This window comes from Rhinolophus sinicus, linkage group LG03, assembly GCF_036562045.2.
Source record: "Rhinolophus sinicus isolate RSC01 linkage group LG03, ASM3656204v1, whole genome shotgun sequence".
Classification (NCBI taxonomy): domain Eukaryota; kingdom Metazoa; phylum Chordata; class Mammalia; order Chiroptera; family Rhinolophidae; genus Rhinolophus; species Rhinolophus sinicus.
The window spans coordinates 63,002,563-63,022,121 of NC_133753.1; the positions used below are offsets into that span (position 1 = coordinate 63,002,563).

The 19,559-nt window shown below is 38.6% G+C and overlaps 2 protein-coding genes across 7 annotated transcripts; one reads left to right on the plus strand and one right to left on the minus strand.

Moving 5' to 3' along the window:
* Nucleotides 1-1,583: 1,583 nt before the first annotated feature.
* Nucleotides 1,584-13,541, minus strand: HAUS2 (HAUS augmin like complex subunit 2). 3 transcript variants are annotated; one of them, XM_019725402.2, is made up of 7 exons: nt 13,384-13,541; nt 8,364-8,456; nt 7,929-7,998; nt 6,478-6,610; nt 5,025-5,133; nt 3,268-3,412; nt 1,584-2,028 (listed from the first exon to the last, which is right to left on the minus strand). In XM_019725402.2, exons 1-7 carry the CDS (start codon nt 13,474-13,476, stop codon nt 1,994-1,996), a joined length of 678 nt encoding a protein of 225 aa, XP_019580961.1. In that variant the 5' UTR covers nt 13,477-13,541; the 3' UTR covers nt 1,584-1,993. The 3 variants fall into 3 exon arrangements, with proteins under 3 accessions (XP_019580961.1, XP_074183965.1, XP_019580960.1); XM_019725401.2 differs by lacking the exon at nt 1,584-2,028 and having other exon boundaries at nt 3,083-3,412; XM_074327864.1 differs by lacking the exons at nt 1,584-2,028; nt 6,478-6,610; nt 13,384-13,541 and having other exon boundaries at nt 3,080-3,412; nt 8,364-8,431.
* On the plus strand, nt 13,496-19,092 carry LRRC57 (leucine rich repeat containing 57). Of its 4 annotated transcripts, none has more exons than XM_019725398.2 (6): nt 13,496-13,635; nt 13,885-13,990; nt 14,097-14,235; nt 14,803-15,071; nt 17,090-17,275; nt 17,736-19,092. In XM_019725398.2, the coding sequence occupies exons 1-6, from the start codon at nt 13,547-13,549 to the stop codon at nt 17,775-17,777; spliced, it is 831 nt and encodes a 276-aa protein (XP_019580957.1). In that variant the 5' UTR covers nt 13,496-13,546; the 3' UTR covers nt 17,778-19,092. The 4 variants fall into 4 exon arrangements, with proteins under 4 accessions (XP_019580957.1, XP_074183963.1, XP_019580959.1 ...); XM_074327862.1 differs by having other exon boundaries at nt 13,552-13,654; XM_019725400.2 differs by having other exon boundaries at nt 13,560-13,792.
* The last annotated feature ends 467 nt before the right edge of the window (nt 19,093-19,559 follow it).

The following is a 19,559-nucleotide window of genomic DNA, read 5'->3' on the forward strand; positions in this document are numbered from 1 at the left end:
GCTGCTGCCAATGCTGGGCTTGGGGCAAGAGGCATGGGGCTCACCAAGACCAGATGCTCCTTCTTTGGGTTTTGTGAACCTTTGAGAGATTTTAGGAAAGTGCAACCTGAGCCAAAAAGGGCCATTTGTATGGAAAAACCACTGGAAGCAGTTGTGTAGGCTTCCAAGTTGGGTGGGGTGGGATCTCAGGGAATTGCTAGGTGAGGCCAATGGTGTAGCTAAGTTGGAGACTCAGAAATGGTGCCTGCCTATCTGCACGCTGGGAGTGGGGAGGGCTCAACAAAGGAACAATGGCTTCTGCCAGTACTTCTGAGAAAGCTGTCCCTCTAGCTGTTGCCCTGAAGCCAGAAAATTCAGTTCCTCCTCCTATGTCCCTGGCACCTTTTGAGGTGCTGCCCCAGTGCTAAAGCTCAGAGCGAGTGAGTCCATCAGTAAGTCCATGCATGGGCTCTTTAAGAACACCTGGGACTCCAGCAGCCCTGTCTCACTCAGCCACAATCTCCGCTGGTTTTCACAGCCAGAAGTTGTGGGGACTTCTCTTTCTGGCACTGTAACCCTGGGCTGGGAGTCTGGTATAGGGTTGGGACCCCTCGCTTTCCACAGCCGAGATATCCCTCTATCCCTCTCGATTTTTAATTGCCACACATGGGTGTGAGACCAGCCCATTCTGCATCTGTGCCCCTCCTACCAGTCTTGACATAGCTTCTTCTGTATATCCTTAGTTGTAGGACTTCTGTTGAGTTAGACTTCAGGCGATTCTTAATGATGGTTGTTCTGTAGTTTAGTTGTAATTTTGATTTGGTCATGTGGAGGCAAGTACAACATTTACCTACTTTGCCACCTTAACTTTCCCTTTATACTAATTTTTTAAAGGAACTCAATTACATAAATGGATTCTCTGAATTGTGAATCTTTTATATAAATTCATTTGTTTTACAGATATCTCAGGAAATTCCACCATAATTAGTTTTATTAAATATCAACTCTATCATATTTTGCATGTCAAGAAACCCTTTGGGCTGGAGCACCTGAGCTCTTGCTCCCTGGCATGTTGCCAGTTTGGCTCAAATAAACTTATAAAAATTCTCAAAAAAAACTCCAATCCCCCCAAAAAATACCCTTTGGATTTTCCTATTCACCTGATTTTATTAAAGACTTGAGAGGATAACAGGGGTCAGTCTGGCACAATCATAGATCAGAGGAAGGAGTAAAATACAAAGTATGTTAGAAAAACCAGGCAGCATCTCAATTCCTCCAGAATAATCCTCACAAAGTGGCATCATTATCATGCTGGAAGTGAATTCACAAATACACACACCTCCTAGCATAAATAGAAAGACATTCCAGAACTGTTTTTTGCTTGTGTGTTTAGTACGCATAGGTCTAAAAGCTGCATAAAAAAAATCAGCATTTATTGACTCTAGCATGTTACTAAATTAGCTTTTCTCTTTGAAATAGACCTCAGGCTCAACTTTTTATCTCAAGCTTTTGTGAATCAGACAGACTACGTCTATACCTTAACTGTGTAAACTAAATAGAATCTTTCCTTTCTATCACATAGGATTCAGGCAAGGGCCACAAAATTTCAGTTAGGAATTAGAGATTTATTTTTTATTTTGAAAAAGACAGAATAGACAAAATACAAAAATAAAACCAAAACAACCAGGCACATCAATATTTGTGGTGACACGTTATGTGTCATTAAGAGAGTGTGTGTGTGTATGTGTATCAAATCACATGAAGAAAAAGCATAGGAAAATATCTGAAACCAAAGTTAGGCTTGAACAGATTTCTAATGAAATACAACTAAAAGTTTTGCTTAAGTATTTAGGCAATGTTTAAGATATTATTACCACTCTTTACATTTCATTTGCAAAAGTCAGCAAAGTTGGCTTCAAAACATGATCCCTGGTTGTTTTAGTAGGGTATTTTTTGGCAACGATCCTGCCAAAACAACTACTTTACTCATCCACTGTGTTGAGGTCTTCTTGTCTTAAGGAGTGTGATGAACACAAGGATCAGTGAACCCTGGTGATACAGAGAATACAATAGTATAAAATACTGATGCACACATTTTAAAGCAAAAGCAAACCCCAAGTCTAAAAATAAGCCAGAGGTAGTTATAGTGCTGATACAAATGAATACATCCTGAGGCTTAGTATTAGTAAGTCTTAGTATATCAATTCCTTATGCACAATAATCTCATAGGTAAAATATTTAAGCATTTTGTAAAGTAAACCATTTTATCATAATGTGCCTTTTTCTTTGCTTTGCTCTACCCTTCTTCTTTGCCCATTCCTAAGGCTGCCAATGAACACCCTCGGAAATTGCTTAGTGTGTCAGGGTCCCCAAGACCCACCTCACCCAGGTTTGATGATATGTTTGGGGGATTCACAGGACTCAACATATCATTGAATTCATGACTGTGAAACAAAAGAGCAAACAGAAAAGGCACATGGGGCAAAGGCCAGGGTAAACCAGGCGCAGCTCCCAGAGTCCTCTGCTAGTGGAGTCACACAGGATGTGCTTAATTCCCCCAGCAACTGAGTTGTGACATGTGTGAAATGTTTACCATGAAAGAGATGCAATGCCCAGGATTATTTTTGCAGGCTAGTCACATAGGTATCTTCTGCCTAGCATGTACCCAAATTCTAGACTCCCAGGAGGAAAGCAGGTGTTCAGCACAAACCCCACTGTACAAACAGCTTAGTCACAGAGAACTCGTATCAGTGAGAGTGGAAGAACCCTCTTGAAATCTAAGTTCCCAGATGCCAGTAAAGGACCCACCTTGCAAGCAAGTCTTTCAAAAGATAGTCAGGCCTGCTATGTTACTCGTTTCTGCACATTTAATGACAACCACACAGGAATAATCAACATACTTTCAGATTGAAGAAGACGCTTATAAATCATAAACAAGCATTAAAAAAAAGATAATAGAGTCTGCTGCCTGAGATATGGAAATATGGATATACACTGTGTTAATAAATAATCATAGTTATATTTGATCTTCACAAGTTTTACTGAAAAGTAGAATGAATATATGAAAAACAAAGAAAATTTTAGTGCTTGGAATCTTAGTACTTCAATATAAAGGGCTCTTTCAGCATTATTAGCAGCAAAGCCTATAAATACCCCTGTTCCCATTGACTAGAAATGGACTTCACATGACTACACATAATTAAGCAAAAAATAAACAGTTGAATCACTTGGCATTAATAGTTTAAACATGAACTTTAGAAGTAAAAGGTAAAGAAGGCGTTATAATACCATGTTTATGAAGATCATTTTCTTCAGCTAATATTTGGGGGATACAAGAGGAAACTTCTTTTTGTTGTTCTCGCCACTTGAGTATATTCTCTGCCAGTTCTTCTGTCTCAGTCACCAAAATATTCATCTTGGCTAAAGCTTTGCTCTGCAACATTTGAAAGAAGGGGAAAATAGGAGAGAAATTATGTCTATCATTAATACATCATCATGATATCACAAATGGTTATGATACCAAAGGTTAACGCCTCATCTTCCCGGCCCCTAAATACAAAGCACTCTCCCATTTCCTATCTTAGAGTACACACTTCCTCTTTGCGAGTTCAGCTCTCCTTTGTCTGCAGTTTCCACCTCAATGCAGACGACCCTCCATCTATATTGTTAAACCTAACCTCCTTCCTAAAAGTCAGCCCCACATTTCAGTCTATTGGAAATCTTCATCTGGATGTACATTTAATATCGACTTCATTGCAAACTCTATTTAACCATATGTAGTTCAACAAACAATGACTGAACATTTACTATCTGTACAACATATCAAAAACAAACTCATTAACTTCTTTAATCTCTTGCTCCTACTTACCTTCAAGTCACCAAAACTAGAAACTTCGTTACCTCGGCTATGTCCCTTGTCCAGGTAGTAGTCACATTCTAGAAATTTGACCTTCCAAATCTACAAATCTACACAACCCTTTGTATTCCTATGCTTTAAATCTTTTATCTGAGTGACTATATTTATGCTCCAAGTTTCTCTGCCTTTGGTTCCTCTGCCTAATCCTCTAACTCACAGTTTATTAAACTCTAATGTGCACAGGAATCACCTGAGAAACTTGATCAAATGTAGATTCAGATTCTGAAGGTCTAAGGTGAGTGAAGCCTGCAATTCTGCATTTCTAACCAGCTTCCAGTGATGCTGATGCTGATGCTCTGCCCACAGAGGGGCAAGGCTCAGCCTATTCTCGCCATGATTAGAGTACAGTTCTGGTCAAGTCACTCCTCTGTTCCCTTCTCTAAAGAACAAAACAAAATTCAGTGGTTCCCCAGTTGTCAGACAGCAAAGTTTAACCTTCTTAGTCTGGTTTTCAAGGCATTCCATAAATTAACCCTGAGTCAATCTCCCTCTCAATACCTTTAAGCATCACCCAAACTAGAGTACCACTCTTCCCCCAAACTCCCTGTGCTCTCTAATTTTCATGTCTTTCCTCGCACTGCTGCTTTTGGCCGAACTATTCTTTCTGATGCAGGTCCAAGTCTCACCGATTCTTTAAGATTCAGCTCACTACTAACTCCTGTATAAAACTTCACTGAAGTGTTCTACCCCCATCCTACTCCCAGTCTCCCGAAAGTGGAAGTAATTGCTCCCTTTTCTGTGCTTAATAGATAGCATCTTCTTTATAATTCTCTGCTGCACTCACTGTGCAAATATAATACTATAAAGTAGAAAGTATGGTATAGCTCTCTCACTGAACCTTGAGAATTTGAGGTCAGAGATTGGTCCTATCTGTATCTCTCATGAGACCTTGCACAATGAAGATAATATGTATTTATTAAATATTGAAATAAAAGAATGTAAAATAATTTTTATAGAAAAATGATATAAAAAAGGTATCTTGATTAAAAAATAATTCACTCGTAATATTAACCATCAAATAATTAAACAAGTGGGTCATACATTTGAGATCTAATATAAAGGAACTAAAGATAGCTAAAAGTAATGTAAGGAATTGATGAGGTACTTAAATGCTATTGTCAATACTCACCATTTTCTTTAGATTTGCATCTAAATGAGGGATATTTCTAATTGTTTCAAGATGGGTCTCTAATTTCTCAATGAAAGTCACTGCCATCTCCAGCAAATGTACCATATATCTGAGAGAGGAAGAACAAAAGCCAATTAATTTTTTTTAGTTTATTTTGTGTTCCCTTTCCCCCCTTTAATTAGAACTATTAAGGAGTCCTTTTAATATAATAAAATCAACCCAATGATTTAATAATATTTCTGCATTCTTGGAAATATCAGTGATTCTAAAAAGAGGGTACTTCTTTTTCTACTTATATAATGAAACGATGTAACTCTTGTTTACGATAAGAATCAAATATTAAATTTAAAATACTTTAAAAAAAAAAGGGTACTTCTTTTTCATTTTAAACAGGAATTAACTTGTCATCCAAACGTAAAAACAGAGACAATACCATCATATCTGAAAGCCAACCTAGTATTAGACAAACCTCAGTATTAACAATTTTCTCATATAACTAAAGGAATTTCCTTAGGTAAAACTTCATTCCATTTCAATCTACTTATTCTTGGTGAACAGTGAAGGCAATAAGGATAACTGTACTTCACTGAAATAGCCTACATCTAAAACTACTTTGAATCTATGCATTTGCAAAATGCTTTAAAAATCATTACTCAGTACTTCTTATATATATAATGTATAATATGTACATCATTGGTATTTTACTGTACTGAACACTGAATATATCCACAAGAATGGGATTTGTATACCTGTTATATTACTATAAGATAAAAAGTCTGACACTTAAGAGAAGATACTGATTTGCTCAGGGTCAGCTAGTGAGGCACTAGTGGAGAAAATCAGTAGTCAGATCCCCAGATGCCTGCTTCTTTATTTTATTATTACTATTATTAATAACTTACATCTTCAATTTGGTACTTGCAATACTCCTATGTGGAAGAGCATCCCCATTCTATGCATTGGGAAACTGAGGCAAAAATTTGAATCATTTGCCCAAGGCTTTGAGGCATATAAACAGCAGATATGGGACCAGAATTCGGTCTTTTTTTCTCCTTTAGTTGACATTGTTTTCATCTGTCTCTGCTTAAACTCCATTTTTATAGAGGCAACATTAATGCAATAATAAATTTACTTCATAGAAAACAGTCTATACTTAATAAAAGTGATTTTTACCCATCTTACTCTATGTTACGGATCTAATTTCTTTCATGAAAATAATTATTTATAATTCCCAAAACACTACGGGCGAAAGAAATGCCTTTGTTTTCACCATAGCTATAATTCTTTAAAAGCAAAAGATTTTCTTTCTGGTTTAATGTGTCAGCATCAACAATAATGTTAACAGATATAATAACTAATATATTATTTAATGAATTATGTGATGAGATGACTACTGGTCTAAACTACCTTCAGAAAACATGTGTAACTGTTCATTTCTATTTTTTGGTCTGACCTGTGATAAACAGACTCAATAGGCAGGTTTTCCTGGCACATAGGTTTCAATAGTCTTTGCCTGAGTGACCTCTTCTCTTTTAGCACTGCTTCCAAATGATTATTCATATTTTGCAGAGTATGACACTTTTCATCTACACAAACCAGAAACAGTGATTACAGTTAGCAATAGGACAAGTACATGTTGAAATCGCTAATAAATTCTTCTTTGCTTTGGTTTGACTCTACCAAAGATTATTCCTCCATTTCCCTCCTAAATAGCTCCCTTTCGCTATCCTTAAAACCAATATCAATTTCATTTTCAACTATTTTCTCTTACTTTTGCTACTGACAACCAAACCCAGTGCTAAATTCTTTGTGTTTTTCAACTCTACCACTAGTTCAGTTTTTATAGCCAGAGTCGTATTCTTCACAAAGTTTCTTTTCTCGTCTCTGCTTTTAATATTCTACGCAAACATTAAAAAACAAACATTTGTCTTATAAGCTATTTCTGATTATTTCAATATTTTCCCCAGAATTCAGTTAATAGCTGCCAAATGCCTTTTCTTTTAAAATATTTTTTTAATTTTTTTTTTTTTTTTTTACTTTTTATTTATTTTAAGTGTGTTTTTCCAGGACCCATCAACACCAAGTCAAGTAGTTGTTTTAATCTAGTTGCGGAGGGCGCAGCTCACAGTGGCCCATGTGGGGATCCAACTGGCAATCTTGTCGTTAAGAGCACCGCACTCTAACCAATTGAGCTAACTGGCTGCCCCTTCTTTTAAATTTTTATTTTCAAAACATTTCAAACTTACAGAAAAGTTTCAAGAATAGCTCACTGAACTCTCATATACATTTCACCTAGATTCACCAACTGTTAACACTTAGCTACATTTTCTTTTTGCCTCTCTCTCCATACTCGTCCATATATTTTTGCTGATGCTTTTGAGAGTAAATTGCAGATATTAGGACCTTTTACCCCTAAAACTTCAGCAAGTATTTCCCAAGAATAGGAACATTCTCTTATATAACTACATTAAAGTATCAAATTCAGAAAATTTAACATTAACACAACACTACCAATATTTAATATGGCCCATATTTAAACACTAAGTATTCCAATAATGTCATTTATAGCAAAAAAGATTTTTCTAACCAATTATTCAACCTATGACCACACTGTGCTTTAGCTGTCATGTCCCTTTAGGCTCCTTTCATCTGAAAAATTCCTCAGCCCTTTTTTGTCTTTCAAGCTCTCCTGACTTTGAGGAGTTCCTACATTGGTCACTTTTTATGCAATTTGCACTAGTCATGCCAACAGGACTTCTATTTGGACACAGAAATAGAAAACTTGGTTAGCTTGGGGGAAATACCAGGAAAAATAATGGTGTATCATAATGCCTGGTGCTTATTTAAGGTAATCTAAGAAAAAGATGAAATTCCAATGATTACCCATTTAACCAAACCACTTACCCAAAAAGGAAGGATGAACAACATCAGCTGTATCTTTTTCTAGTCTTAGAAGTTCAATTTCCAGGTTTTTCTACAGGAAAAACAAAAATAATATTTAGATCACTCAGAAAGTACCCTGATGTGAAGGCTTAAACTCTGATAAAAATGGACACTCTTTAACCCAGGAATATTTAAGAGGGGTGGGAGGATGATTTGTTACGACAGCCCAGGGGATTTACTGAAGCTTCTCATTTTGGTGTTCGAGCCATGAGCTCCTGCTACTACTACTAACTGCTACTATTACTATTACAACTACTATTAACTACTGTAAGTAAACACCTACCTGGCTATGTGCTAGACGCTGTTCTAAGTGCAAGAGAATTGCTGGTGGAACAAACTAAGATTTTTTTTTTCCCTGTACTAGAAGTATAAAGTAAAAAGTTCAACATAATTTACCTGGTTGATTTCAGCTTGAATATTTGTGATCTGCTGTAGCCTGGAGAAGTTCACAAAGCAAGAAGCTGATTTCTTAGATATATTTAGCATCTCCTATTGAAAAGTGAACAGAGAAAGCAGTAATATGTCACAAAAAAGTTTCTATGTACATTGGAAAAGCATGCCCATGGGGTCTAAAACATGAGGATATATAATGTCCAACACTGGCCCTGAAAAATGAAGTATAGAGTAGAACAGTAGCGATGTGTATTTCCTGTTTTTAAAGCCACCACTATCACAAAGCCTTTGCCCAAACATTTAAAAATTAAGAATAAACGAAGACTTAATCACTTTGTATTACTTCCTAAAGTATCAGGCACAATAGAGTTGCATTACTGATAGCTTATCAGAGGATTCCGAGGTTGGTAGAGAATCACCTCTACACAAAAGACCAAAACCTAGACTCTCGGACATTCCTGGGGCTAAGATCAAACACTCCACTCCCACCCTTACCCCCCAGGGAGTTATTTATCTGACTCATTAAATGACTTCTATTGGTTACACATCGTTCATATTATCTCTTTTCACATTCTCACTGTCTTAGATAAAGGGATGTTTTGTCCAGGCATAATTACTCTTCTAAAAAGGCTACCCTGTTTTTTATCCTTTCATTCTGTTATATTGCCTCCTTAAATTGCAGGTTATCTCAGAATAAGAATATTATCTTGTTCATCCCTTGGCTTCATCCATAATTTTCTGTATCCTTTTCTGCTTTTCTACAATGTCAGTACAGGAAAGCACTTTAGAGATCATATAGGCCAGGGATTAGGAAACTAGAGCCCATGAGCTAAATGCAGCCCACTGCCTGTTTTCGTACAGCCTACAGGCTAAGAATGGTACTTATATTTTGTAATGGTTGGGGGGAAAATGAAAAGAAAAATAATATTTTGTGACACATGAAAATTATATCAAATTCAAGTTTTAGGGTCCAGAAATAAAGTTTTATTGGAACTCCACTTCTCATTCATTTACTTATTATCTCTGGCTGCTTTCACACTATAACAGCCTAGTTGCAACCGTGTGGACTGAAAAGCCTCAAATGCTTACTCTCTGGCCCTTCACAGCAAGTTTGCTGACTGATAATAACCAATTTTATAGACATTTGTTAAGATACGCAATGGAAAAAAAATCAAGAATGAATGAAACAAGCTCTTTGCCCTTAACAAGCTCATGATGGATAGGAAGAAAAAAGTTTTCTAGATAGAAAGAACTTATTATAAATACTCCAAACTGTGTTAGTACTAATAGACATGTGAGAAGGGGAAGATGAATCTGGAAACAGTTTCCTGCATAATCATGGAAGATCTTGATAGCTATGACACGCAATCACAATGAAGAAATGAGAGCAATTGCAAGTTTTCTGCTGAAGAAGTAACATGATTACATACAATACATATTTTAGAAATTTAAATGGGGGTAGAATGAAAAATAAAACCAATGGGGTTGGGGAGAAGGAATGGGGAATGAGTGCTTAATGAGTATGGGGTTACCGCTGGGGATGATAAAGAAAAGTTTTGAAAATAGTTTCACAACATTGTGACTGTACTTCATGCCACTGAATTGTACACTTTAAGATGGTTAAAACTGTAAATTTCATGTTATGTGGATTTTGCTATAATAAAAGAACCTCACTATGGTAACTAGCCAACAAATACAACAAAAATAAAACAAAAAACACTAGTGGAGGAGTAGACTGGAGGATGGGTACGTAGACAGGTGGCTGCTACAGCATTTCAGATGAGAAGATGAGAATGGGAACTAGGTCAGTAGCAGGTAAAAAGGAAAGGAAGGCAGAGATATGAGTCCCTGGGAAGACGTACTCGGTAAGTCCTACTAGTTGTCAGGGGTAGTTGGGGTGAAGTTATTACTGACTCCAAGGGTCCTGCTTCAGGTGACTGAACAGGTATTTATGCCATTCACCGAGGTAGATAACAAGATATTTTTACTGACGGCAAAATTGAAGATTGGTGAGGTTATTAGTCCACCTTCACACTGCAAATTGTTATCAGGGTTGCAATGATACAATCAAATCTTCTGTATTTCCATCATATCAGCCTGACTCTCTTACTTTTCTTTCTTCTCCCCCTTTTGTTAGAAGGTGAATGAAAGTAAAACATCTCCCATTTCTCATTGTAACTTACTCACTCTCTGGTATCTTCCCATCTCTCTATATGTATTCACTGATCTTAGTTGCACATTTGCAAACTAGTAAACTGCTGGGTTCAACAACTGCGTAATGGAGCTTAGCCAAGAACTTGTATAAGAAACCAGAAGGAAAATAAGAATGTTCAAAAAGGGGAGAGCCAAAAAGGAGGAACAAAGAGCAGCCGAATTCCTCTAGTAAACAGAAATTCTAATTATTTGAAGATTGTAACTTAGCCCTACACCTAAATAAAATTTTTAAAAAGCAAGGACTAGGGAATACAGAAAATCTTTACCATTGACTATTGCCATTATATATTATACACTTTACATGCCACTGGAGCAAAGGGACCCTAGAGAATGAAAGGAATCCTGAGAAAAGGGGTCTGTTTATGGTATTTGTTTACTCTTTTGCTAGGCACATGCAGCTGAAATCCAGGACCTTTATGCTTATATAAAAACCCTGAGAACACTGTGTAACACACACACACACACACACACACACACACACACACACACACACACACCTGTAGGCATCCTTCTTTTTTATGTCCCTTCTTTATACTGAACGCTAGTTGGTGAACATTAAAAGGGGAGCAGTACAACAGAGAAGAGCAGAGGCTCTAAAATGGGAGCGAGAGTGCAGAGGAGGACAGGACACATATTGAGGAAATACATACATATGAAAATAGTAGAGTCTGGTTTTTTTGTAGGTCCAGATCCTTATCTTATGTGTTGCCAGTAGAGAGCTTTGATCAAGATGTCATGACTCAATCAAAGTTGCCTAAAAAATATCTAGAATGTAAGGCCACTAAAGCAGTCTTAGGGCATAAATGAAAGCAAATACCTCGTTATCTTACAGACAGTTAACCCTACCTTTCTTTCACTAAGTAATTCTCTAATGGATAGAGCAAAACAGAAGAAAGCTCAAACAAGCTGTTTTCTAGAAGAGATGTATCGTGTCAGTTTTAAGCATCACTCTTAATTTTTAATGCACGTAGGTTAATGTGCACTTAAGGGATGGGCTGTTTAAAGGGATCACACAATACATCATTTTGAAAGAATCACTGCTGAATCCTAATAAAGGTAGGTTTTCATATGCAAAATTTGTTGAAAGTGAAATCATGCTACAGACCCATAAGTTTCCTCATCGGGACGAGCTGTGCAGTAAGATTTTAAAATGGTTTTAAGGAACTATGGATTGGCAGGTCTTACCTATAGGGAAGACAGGTAACTGTCTAATTATTGTTTCTTGAAGGACATTAGGAAGAGTCCTTCCCCCAAACAACCACCACTCCAACAAACAGCTCATCCATCAATGCCTAAAATTCTCTCACGAGACTTACTCCTTTAGTTTAGGTGTTTATACTTACACCAATAGCTCCAGATGGATACGTCCCAAATGTCTTACATTACAGTATGAGTTATCAAATTATTTTGTTACAGAACTGGTAACAAGTGAGAGTACTAGGCAACTTGGTAGGAAGAAAACACAGGAGAAGGAAGGTGAAAACTAGTGAGTGCTGTGGTATGTTCTATTTTCCAATGCATTCATTACTCCTCGTTCCCCCCACAATCCATAAGGTCTTTTTCTTTTTAATTTATTTTTTTAATTTATTGGGGTGACAATTGTTAGTAAAATTACATAGATTTCAGGTGTACAATTCTGTATTACATCATCTATAAATCCCATTGTGTGTTCACCACCCAGAGTCAGTTCTCCTTCCATCACCATATATTTGCATAAGGTCTTGTTACTAGGTCTTCAAGTAATTTAAAAGAGTTCTTCAACTGAAGTTTAAACACTTTGAAGACAGTGTCACAGTCTCATGTATCACAGTTCATCTTAGAGATGATCACTATGTCAGAAAAGGGAGCGCTCTAGTATCTAATGCTACGTCATTAGTTGAGTGACCTTGGGCAAATTTCTTGGGCTCTTTAGGTCTTAGCTTCTTTACCTTAAAAATACTGTAAGGCAGTAAAATTCTCTCGTGACTCTTCTAAGTATAAAGAGTATTTTCCATAAATCTTCCATCATGTTTATACTGCTAATCTCTGCAGATGATTTCACCTTTCTACTTTTTTTCTGTTTCCTTTTTTAGTGAAATTCTCAACTTCCTCATCAAAAAATTATTTTCCCTTATTTCCCTTAATTCCACGTTCCCTGGTCACTTCTGCCACCTGCATTCTATTATTCCTTCACATCTTCCATTGCTCCCTCTGTTGGCTCCTTCCATTTGGCCTGTGAGCATGTTCTTCTTGCCCAACCTAAAGCTACCTTCCCTTGGGCTAATCTCCCTGGTCTCTCCTTCTCAAAATTAATCTTTTCCTCCATTCATGTTCTAGCCTTTCGGGTCTTTTTCTCCAACACGGTTTTTTTTTTGGGGGCGGGGGGTTACCTTAAAGATGTGCCCTTCCCCTGGAGCTCTCCTGTACCGAGCCTTCCGCCCCAAATATCTTTCAACATCTCACACAAACGAGCGTCATTTGCGAACATGTATTTTAACTAACGTAGCCCAATCCCGTATTTCCCAATCCCGCCACCCATTACAATCTAGAGGCAGTATCACTGGATAAAAAAAGCGGGTGAACACTGGTCTTTACTGTCTCCCACGAACTGACCTGGGATAGTCGCCTGCAGATAAGACACTTGACACATCGTCTACTCGAATTACCATCTACTACGCTTAAGACCCATTGCAGAATGGTATCTGCTGTGGCCTGGAAGGGGCTCCATCGGCCTCTATGCTAGTACAGCCCCCAGCCAGCACCACCACTTGAGTGATGTTCGGTCACCACAGTGGGCAACGCCATAACGACGCCATCGCTGCCCTCATACCTGAGTGACCAACCCCGATGCTACGAAACGGCCCAGCAGTAGCCTGGCAGCGTTTGGCGCGGACGCCTCGTCCCACGGGTTCGCGGCCTCCATGGCTCAGACCCACCTCTCCGAGCGCCGCCGAAAATAAATAGAACGCAAGGCGCAGGCGACGCGCAGCTCGATGACGTCACCGGGCGTTTCCGTTGGGGCGGAAGCCTGGAGAGCGCATCCCCGGCGAGCGCGGGTCCTGGGTCTTCTGTGGAGCGGGCGGTGAGCGGAGGGGTAGGAGGCGAGTCCAGGGCTCCCTGATCCTCCGTCAGCTCCTAGCGGCGTGTAGCCGCGGAACAACTGCAAAAGTGGTCGGGCTCTGTTCTTCCCTTTCTTCCTTGCCACTCTTGGGTTGGCCCCAAGATCCAGAGATCTGCAGGTGACACCCGGGGCAGGAGACCCAGCCGCGAGGCCGACGGGGTGGCTGGGTGCCTGGACCGAGGGGGTGACAGCTGCACTTCCTTCCCGCAGGGACCCGAGCTGCAGAGCTAGGATGGGAAACAGTGCCCTCCGCGCTCATGTGGAAACCGCGCAGAAAACTGGAGTCTTTCAGCTTAAGGACCGTGGGCTGACCGAGGTGAGACTGGGAGGGACCCGACCAGAGAATTTAAAGGGAGAGGGACGGCGGGGGAGGTGAAGTTCACTGGTGAGGGATTCTCCGTGCTGTGAACCCTTTTCTCCAGTTCCCTTCAGAGTTGCAGAAACTGACGAGCAATCTCAGGACCATCGACTTGTCCAACAACAAGATCGAGAGCCTACCGCCTATGATTATAGGGAAGTTCATTCTGCTGAAGAGCCTCTCCTTGAACAACAACGAACTGAGTATGGCTTTTGCGTCTGGGAAGCTTTTGCTACTGATCAGCTGTTAAGAAGGGTGGTGTTTTCTCACAAGCTGATTGTTGTTGTTATGAAACCGTTCAGAGAGCTCAAGACGCAGGAGAATGTCAGAGTCCTTGAAGCTCTCTCTCTTGTAATTACATCTACAAGCCTCCTCTAGTGGTGTAATGATTGGTATTGGGATAATTTGAAAGGGAAGACCATCCTTGTCATCTAAACAACTAATTTTGTTGCCAGTTTGGAAGGGGGGGGGGAGTGGAATGGGAAGGGGAGGCCCTTCCAAATCCCACAAAATTGCTGTCAGATTGTGCGGAGGCCCTTTTACAAAGAGCCATTATACACGTAACTGCTTTCCTGCATTTCGATGGCACCCTCATTTCCTAAGTCTATGTTGGTAAAAATGCGATACTTAAAAAGTGGCACGTGAGGATTGTGTGTATTAACAAGGGGCATAGCAGGCTGCCATATAGTTTTTATAAACTTCATCAAAGTTGTTTTTCAGCTGTCAGATTCACTTTTTTACTTTTTTTTTTTTTTTTTTTTTTTTGCCAGCTGTTCTTCCTGCCGAGTTAGGCAATCTGAAAAAACTAGAAACGCTAAGCCTCAACAATAATCACTTGAGAGAGCTGCCATCTACCTTTGGGCAATTGTCAGCGCTGAAGACCCTGAGCCTCTCTGGAAACCGGCTGGGAGCACTACCACCCCAGCTTTGTAGCCTGCGGCACCTGGATGTGGTGGATCTCTCTAAGAACCAGATTCGAAGCATACCTGACATCGTGGGGGAGCTGCAGGTCATCGAACTCAACTTCAACCAGAACCAGGTCTAGAGGTTAACGGGTTTTAGCTGGTTGTTCTGTAAACTGTCATCATGGAGCTGGGTATCAGAAGCTATTGAGAGGTATTTTATGGGCTGGACTAATTTCAAAGCCCAAAGTGCCATAGAGTTAGTTTAGACACTGCGTGTTTGTCATGTAGGTATTTTCTTGGAGGGTGGGATGGGTAACAGTGAGATAATTTCAAGCTAAACTGTCTCACAAATCCTGAAGAGTTCTTCAGGTCCTCCTCAAGCATGCCTCTAGTCATCTAGCAAGGAGCTAGCTATGTCAGGAAGAGTTGAAAAGAGGCTTCAAGTCCTAGGTTCTCAGAGTTGGACATCAAAGGTAATTCAGTTGTCCTATTTTTGACATTTGTGAAGTATGTATCTTGCTTTTGTTGAAAAAACTCTCAGTGATAGGCATTCTGGAGATAGCCCATTTCATTGTTGGACAGCTTTGATTGCAATATTTGGAATTTGTTTCCATTATTCTGGAAGCTCTTTGGTTAATATGCGTCTGACTGGAGAAACAATCTTTGGTTTAGACAGAAGGCAGATGGTAAACATTAAACATAATGAAGACTACCAGGTGGCCTTTAGTTTTTCTGGTGCTTCTAGATCTATAGTCCAATACAGTAGCCACTAGCCACATGCGGCTATTGAAATTAATTAAAAAATTCAAGTCCAGCTGCCACTAGCCATATTTTAAGTTGTTCAAAAGCCATATGTGGCTAGTGGCTACCATATTGGACCACACATAGAACATTCCAATCATTGCAAAAAGTTTTATTGGGATGAAACTAGATTGTAGTGACCTTACATTATTATGAAATTTAGTCTGTCTTTGAGGAGATTGGCCTCATCTTTTCCTTAAGTGGCTATTCTTGTATGTTCTTGAGCTTTTTAGAAAAAGAAAGTGAATATTTGGAAAAAACTTGGAAACCACTGTTAAACAAGGATTAGTGGAGCACTCACTCCACTCACCTACGCTGATGCCTTTACCAGCGGTTCTCAGATCTTAGCGTGCATTAAAATAACCGGGGGAGCCCATTAAGAGATCACTGGGCCCCTGCTCTCAGTATTTCTGATTCAGTAGGTCTGGGGTGGGGTCTGGGAATTTGCATTTCTAACAAGTTCTCTGGTGATGGTTTGGTAATGAGGCAAAATAAATATAATTTGGTGACGTGGACTGGGAATTTGCATTTCTAACAAGTTCTCTGGTAATGGTTTGGTAATGAGGCAAAATAAATATAATTTGGTGACGTGGAGTACTTAATGGGCAAAAGAGGTGAATAAAGATAACTGCTTGTTGTTAAGGTTGAGGGCCTAAAAGAAGAGTGGTGCTATTGAGAATAAACATGCTGAGTTGATTATGCTGGTGCATCACCCAAATGGAAATGTACTAAAAACGAGACACGAGTGGAATAGAGGTCAGAAGTTTGAAATGTAGATAGATTCTGAGGTCAGAACGATAGCTTTAAGAATGGATGAGCTTTGTAGGAGAAAGTTTAGAAAGATCAAATATTAAGTATTAGTGACTACTGCCTGAAAAATGTCCATAGGAATACGAAGGGAAGCCAAAAATCAGAAATAGTTCAAGAGGAAGAAAAACCCAGTACTTAGAAACAAAAGTTTCAAGGAAGGGGTAGCTATACAATCAAACATTTTATACACATATAAGACTTGCGGTAAATGTACCAAAATGTTTATGGTGGTGGATTCCAGGTAACATTTTTCTTTAAACTTGTGATTCTCAAATTTCTGCTTTTATCAGAAAATTTTACTTCCAAAAATCCAATGGTGGACTTTAAAAAGCCAACCCTCCCTTCCCCCCAAAAAAAGTGGAGGAGTAGTTAACAGAAGCCAGATGACAGAGGCTTCTGGAATGAGTAGGTAGTGAGAAAATGGAGGCGGTAAAAGGAAAACTAGGACAAATAGTCAAGTCCAGGTTTTTTGTTTTAATTTAGTAAAAAACCATTACAGTACTTATGCTTTTTCCTGTTATTGTTTTTGGTTGTTCAATAGATATCTCAGGTCTCAGTAAAGATATCTTGCTGTCCTCGCCTGAAAGTTCTTCGTCTCGAAGAGAACTGCCTGGAGCTCAGCATGCTTCCACAAAGCATCCTTAGTGATTCCCAGATCTGTCTGCTTGCTGTGGAAGGCAACCTTTTTGAAATAAAGAAACTTCGAGAACTAGAAGGCTATGATAAGGTGGGTATTAGTGTACTTCTATATTTCTAGTCTCTGCTCCAGAGAACAGAACAGTGAAGTAACCCACATAAATGTTTACAGCTAGAGGCTGTCTGTATAATCCTGTTTGTCAACAGGATTTGTTTCCCATTTTGGAGATGTTCTAAGAATCAAATTCCTGTACCAAGATATATCGGTACAAATTCTTGTATTATACCAAGATAACTTTTTCTCTAGATCATGTATGGTGAAGCATCTTTGTCTTTTGATAGGTTTCCTATTAAAACATTGAAAAATTTAAAAGACCCCAAAACTATGTACTTTAAATTTGCATTTAGAATAGGTAGATTTTGTAGGAAATGAAGGACCATATCCAATAAAATCTAAATTTAAAAAATCATATAAAAACCCAAGTCCCAAATAGGCTACTATTTGCTCATGCCAAAATACTACATACATATTTTTCTTTCATGATTTTTAGTACATGGAGAGGTACACGGCCACCAAGAAGAAGTTTGCATGATGTTCTCCAGGAGCATGGGAATCCTTATAGGACACTGATTTGGAACCTGTTGCAATCTGGCTGAATCAAAGGCGCTTGTTGTTGTCAAGGACATCTGCAGTGAGCTGCTGATACTCCAGTAGGTTATCATTTTATTTGATTTTTTTTCCTTTCCAGAGCTTATCTCAAATAAGCTAAAAGGAATCAAGAGACAGAAAGAGTTCTCCATTTTGAGTCATGATAGGGCAATGGACAATGCTGATCTTCAAAATCATCATAAGTTTGGCTTTAAGAAACCAGTTGCAAGTTGCTATTTCTACAGTGATGGGGTGCCGCCTGGTAATAGAATAGCTCCACACCTCAGCTTGAAATTTCATGTTTCGTTTCAACGTGTCAACTTTCATAAAGTCAGCTGCCATTCCATCTCTTTGTTAACATTTAACATTTTTGAAATTCAAATAATTTGTGAAAAGCTACTAAAGATTTCTGATTTTATTCCAGTCTATCAGTTCAGTTACAGTATTTATACTTGGAATTTAGGATGTACATGAATGTGACTGTCCTGATTAGAAGTGTACTTTGTCAGAGAAGCACCAATACAAGAGTAAGATATGTTCCCCAAGGCTGCAGTAGCAAATTCTTAATTACTGCAGGTGCCTTATTGGTAGAGGGCTCTGAAGAGCTAAAACCATATATGCAAAACTTGTAAGATACAAGGGGTTTTAATAATCAAGATTTTCCTGAATCTTTGTTAGAAATAATGTCTCATTTCTGGTAATCCTGTTCCCTTTTTGTATTTATAACCATACTAATCAAATTACCTATCAAAACACTACCACAATATTTTAAAACAACCTATATTTATCAAGTTCATTCTCTGAATGAGAGAATAAACTAAATAAAGAATTTGTAAAAAACTTTGGCTGGAAGAAAGGTTAATCCTTTAAAAGGAAGACATGAGAACTTTAACCTGTAAGTGCTCCTTTATTTGAAAGTAAACTGATTAGAAAGAAGCGTTTCCTGTTCAGGTTGCATGAGTACTGTGATGCCTTCACGTGACTGATGAAACATTTTGTGGTATAGGATCCATGCTGATTAAGAAATACTGAAGGTACAAAGGTACATGCCATGTATTGACAGTTCTCATTTTACAAACCTAGTTTAACCTTTAAGTCAAGAGGTCTTAACAGCCTAGTATTTAATATATATGAGGAAGTCTCCGGACTTTAAATCTTTTTCCCATGTTATTTTGTTTCTCAATTTGGGGAGGAATGGGGTGCCAGTTTATCATTATTAAATGAAGTTATTTTAAAAATAAACTTTAATGTTTAATTAATCTTATTGGTCTTTTCACTGAACAATTAACATTTCTCTAAGTATTTTACCAGTACTTATCATCTACTAAATCAGCACTTTCAAATTAAACCTAAATGTCCCCATCCCTATGACAGTCACCTTTCACAACTTAGACCCAGACTTATTTCCGGATACTTTCTTCACTATCCTTTGCCTACCTAGTCATACCAGATTTTTCTGCTCTTTAGACACACAGTGCAATGTCTTTCACCTTTAGCTGCCTTTACATTGTTGGCTCAGTCAGAAATGCTCTCTTACTAACATGCTCCTTCCCTATGTCTAAGCCACTTTCTAAGTCTAAGCCAAATTAATTGCTCTTCCATCTGTTCCAACAGCACCTCTCACATTCTATATTCAACTGTCTCTTGCTAAACTGAGCTCCTTGAATGCAGGAACTATGTAAAGTATTACACCCAAAGTTATAGTACACAAGTATTTAGACTTAAA

Coding starts and splice junctions, on each gene's coding strand:
- HAUS2 (XM_019725401.2), bottom strand. CDS start 13,476: ATGGAGGCCGCGAACCCGTGGGACGAGGCGTCCGCGCCAAACGCTGCC. Junction 6,611..7,928: donor TGTTCATCCTTCCTTTTTGG/GTAAGTGGTTTG, acceptor TGGTTTGTGTAG/ATGAAAAGTGTCATACTCTG. Junction 3,413..5,024: donor ATGCAAATCTAAAGAAAATG/GTGAGTATTGAC, acceptor CAAATGTTGCAG/AGCAAAGCTTTAGCCAAGAT.
- LRRC57 (XM_019725398.2), top strand. CDS start 13,547: ATGACGTCACCGGGCGTTTCCGTTGGGGCGGAAGCCTGGAGAGCGCAT. Junction 13,991..14,096: donor AGGACCGTGGGCTGACCGAG/GTGAGACTGGGA, acceptor CCTTTTCTCCAG/TTCCCTTCAGAGTTGCAGAA. Junction 14,236..14,802: donor CTTGAACAACAACGAACTGA/GTATGGCTTTTG, acceptor TTTTTTTGCCAG/CTGTTCTTCCTGCCGAGTTA.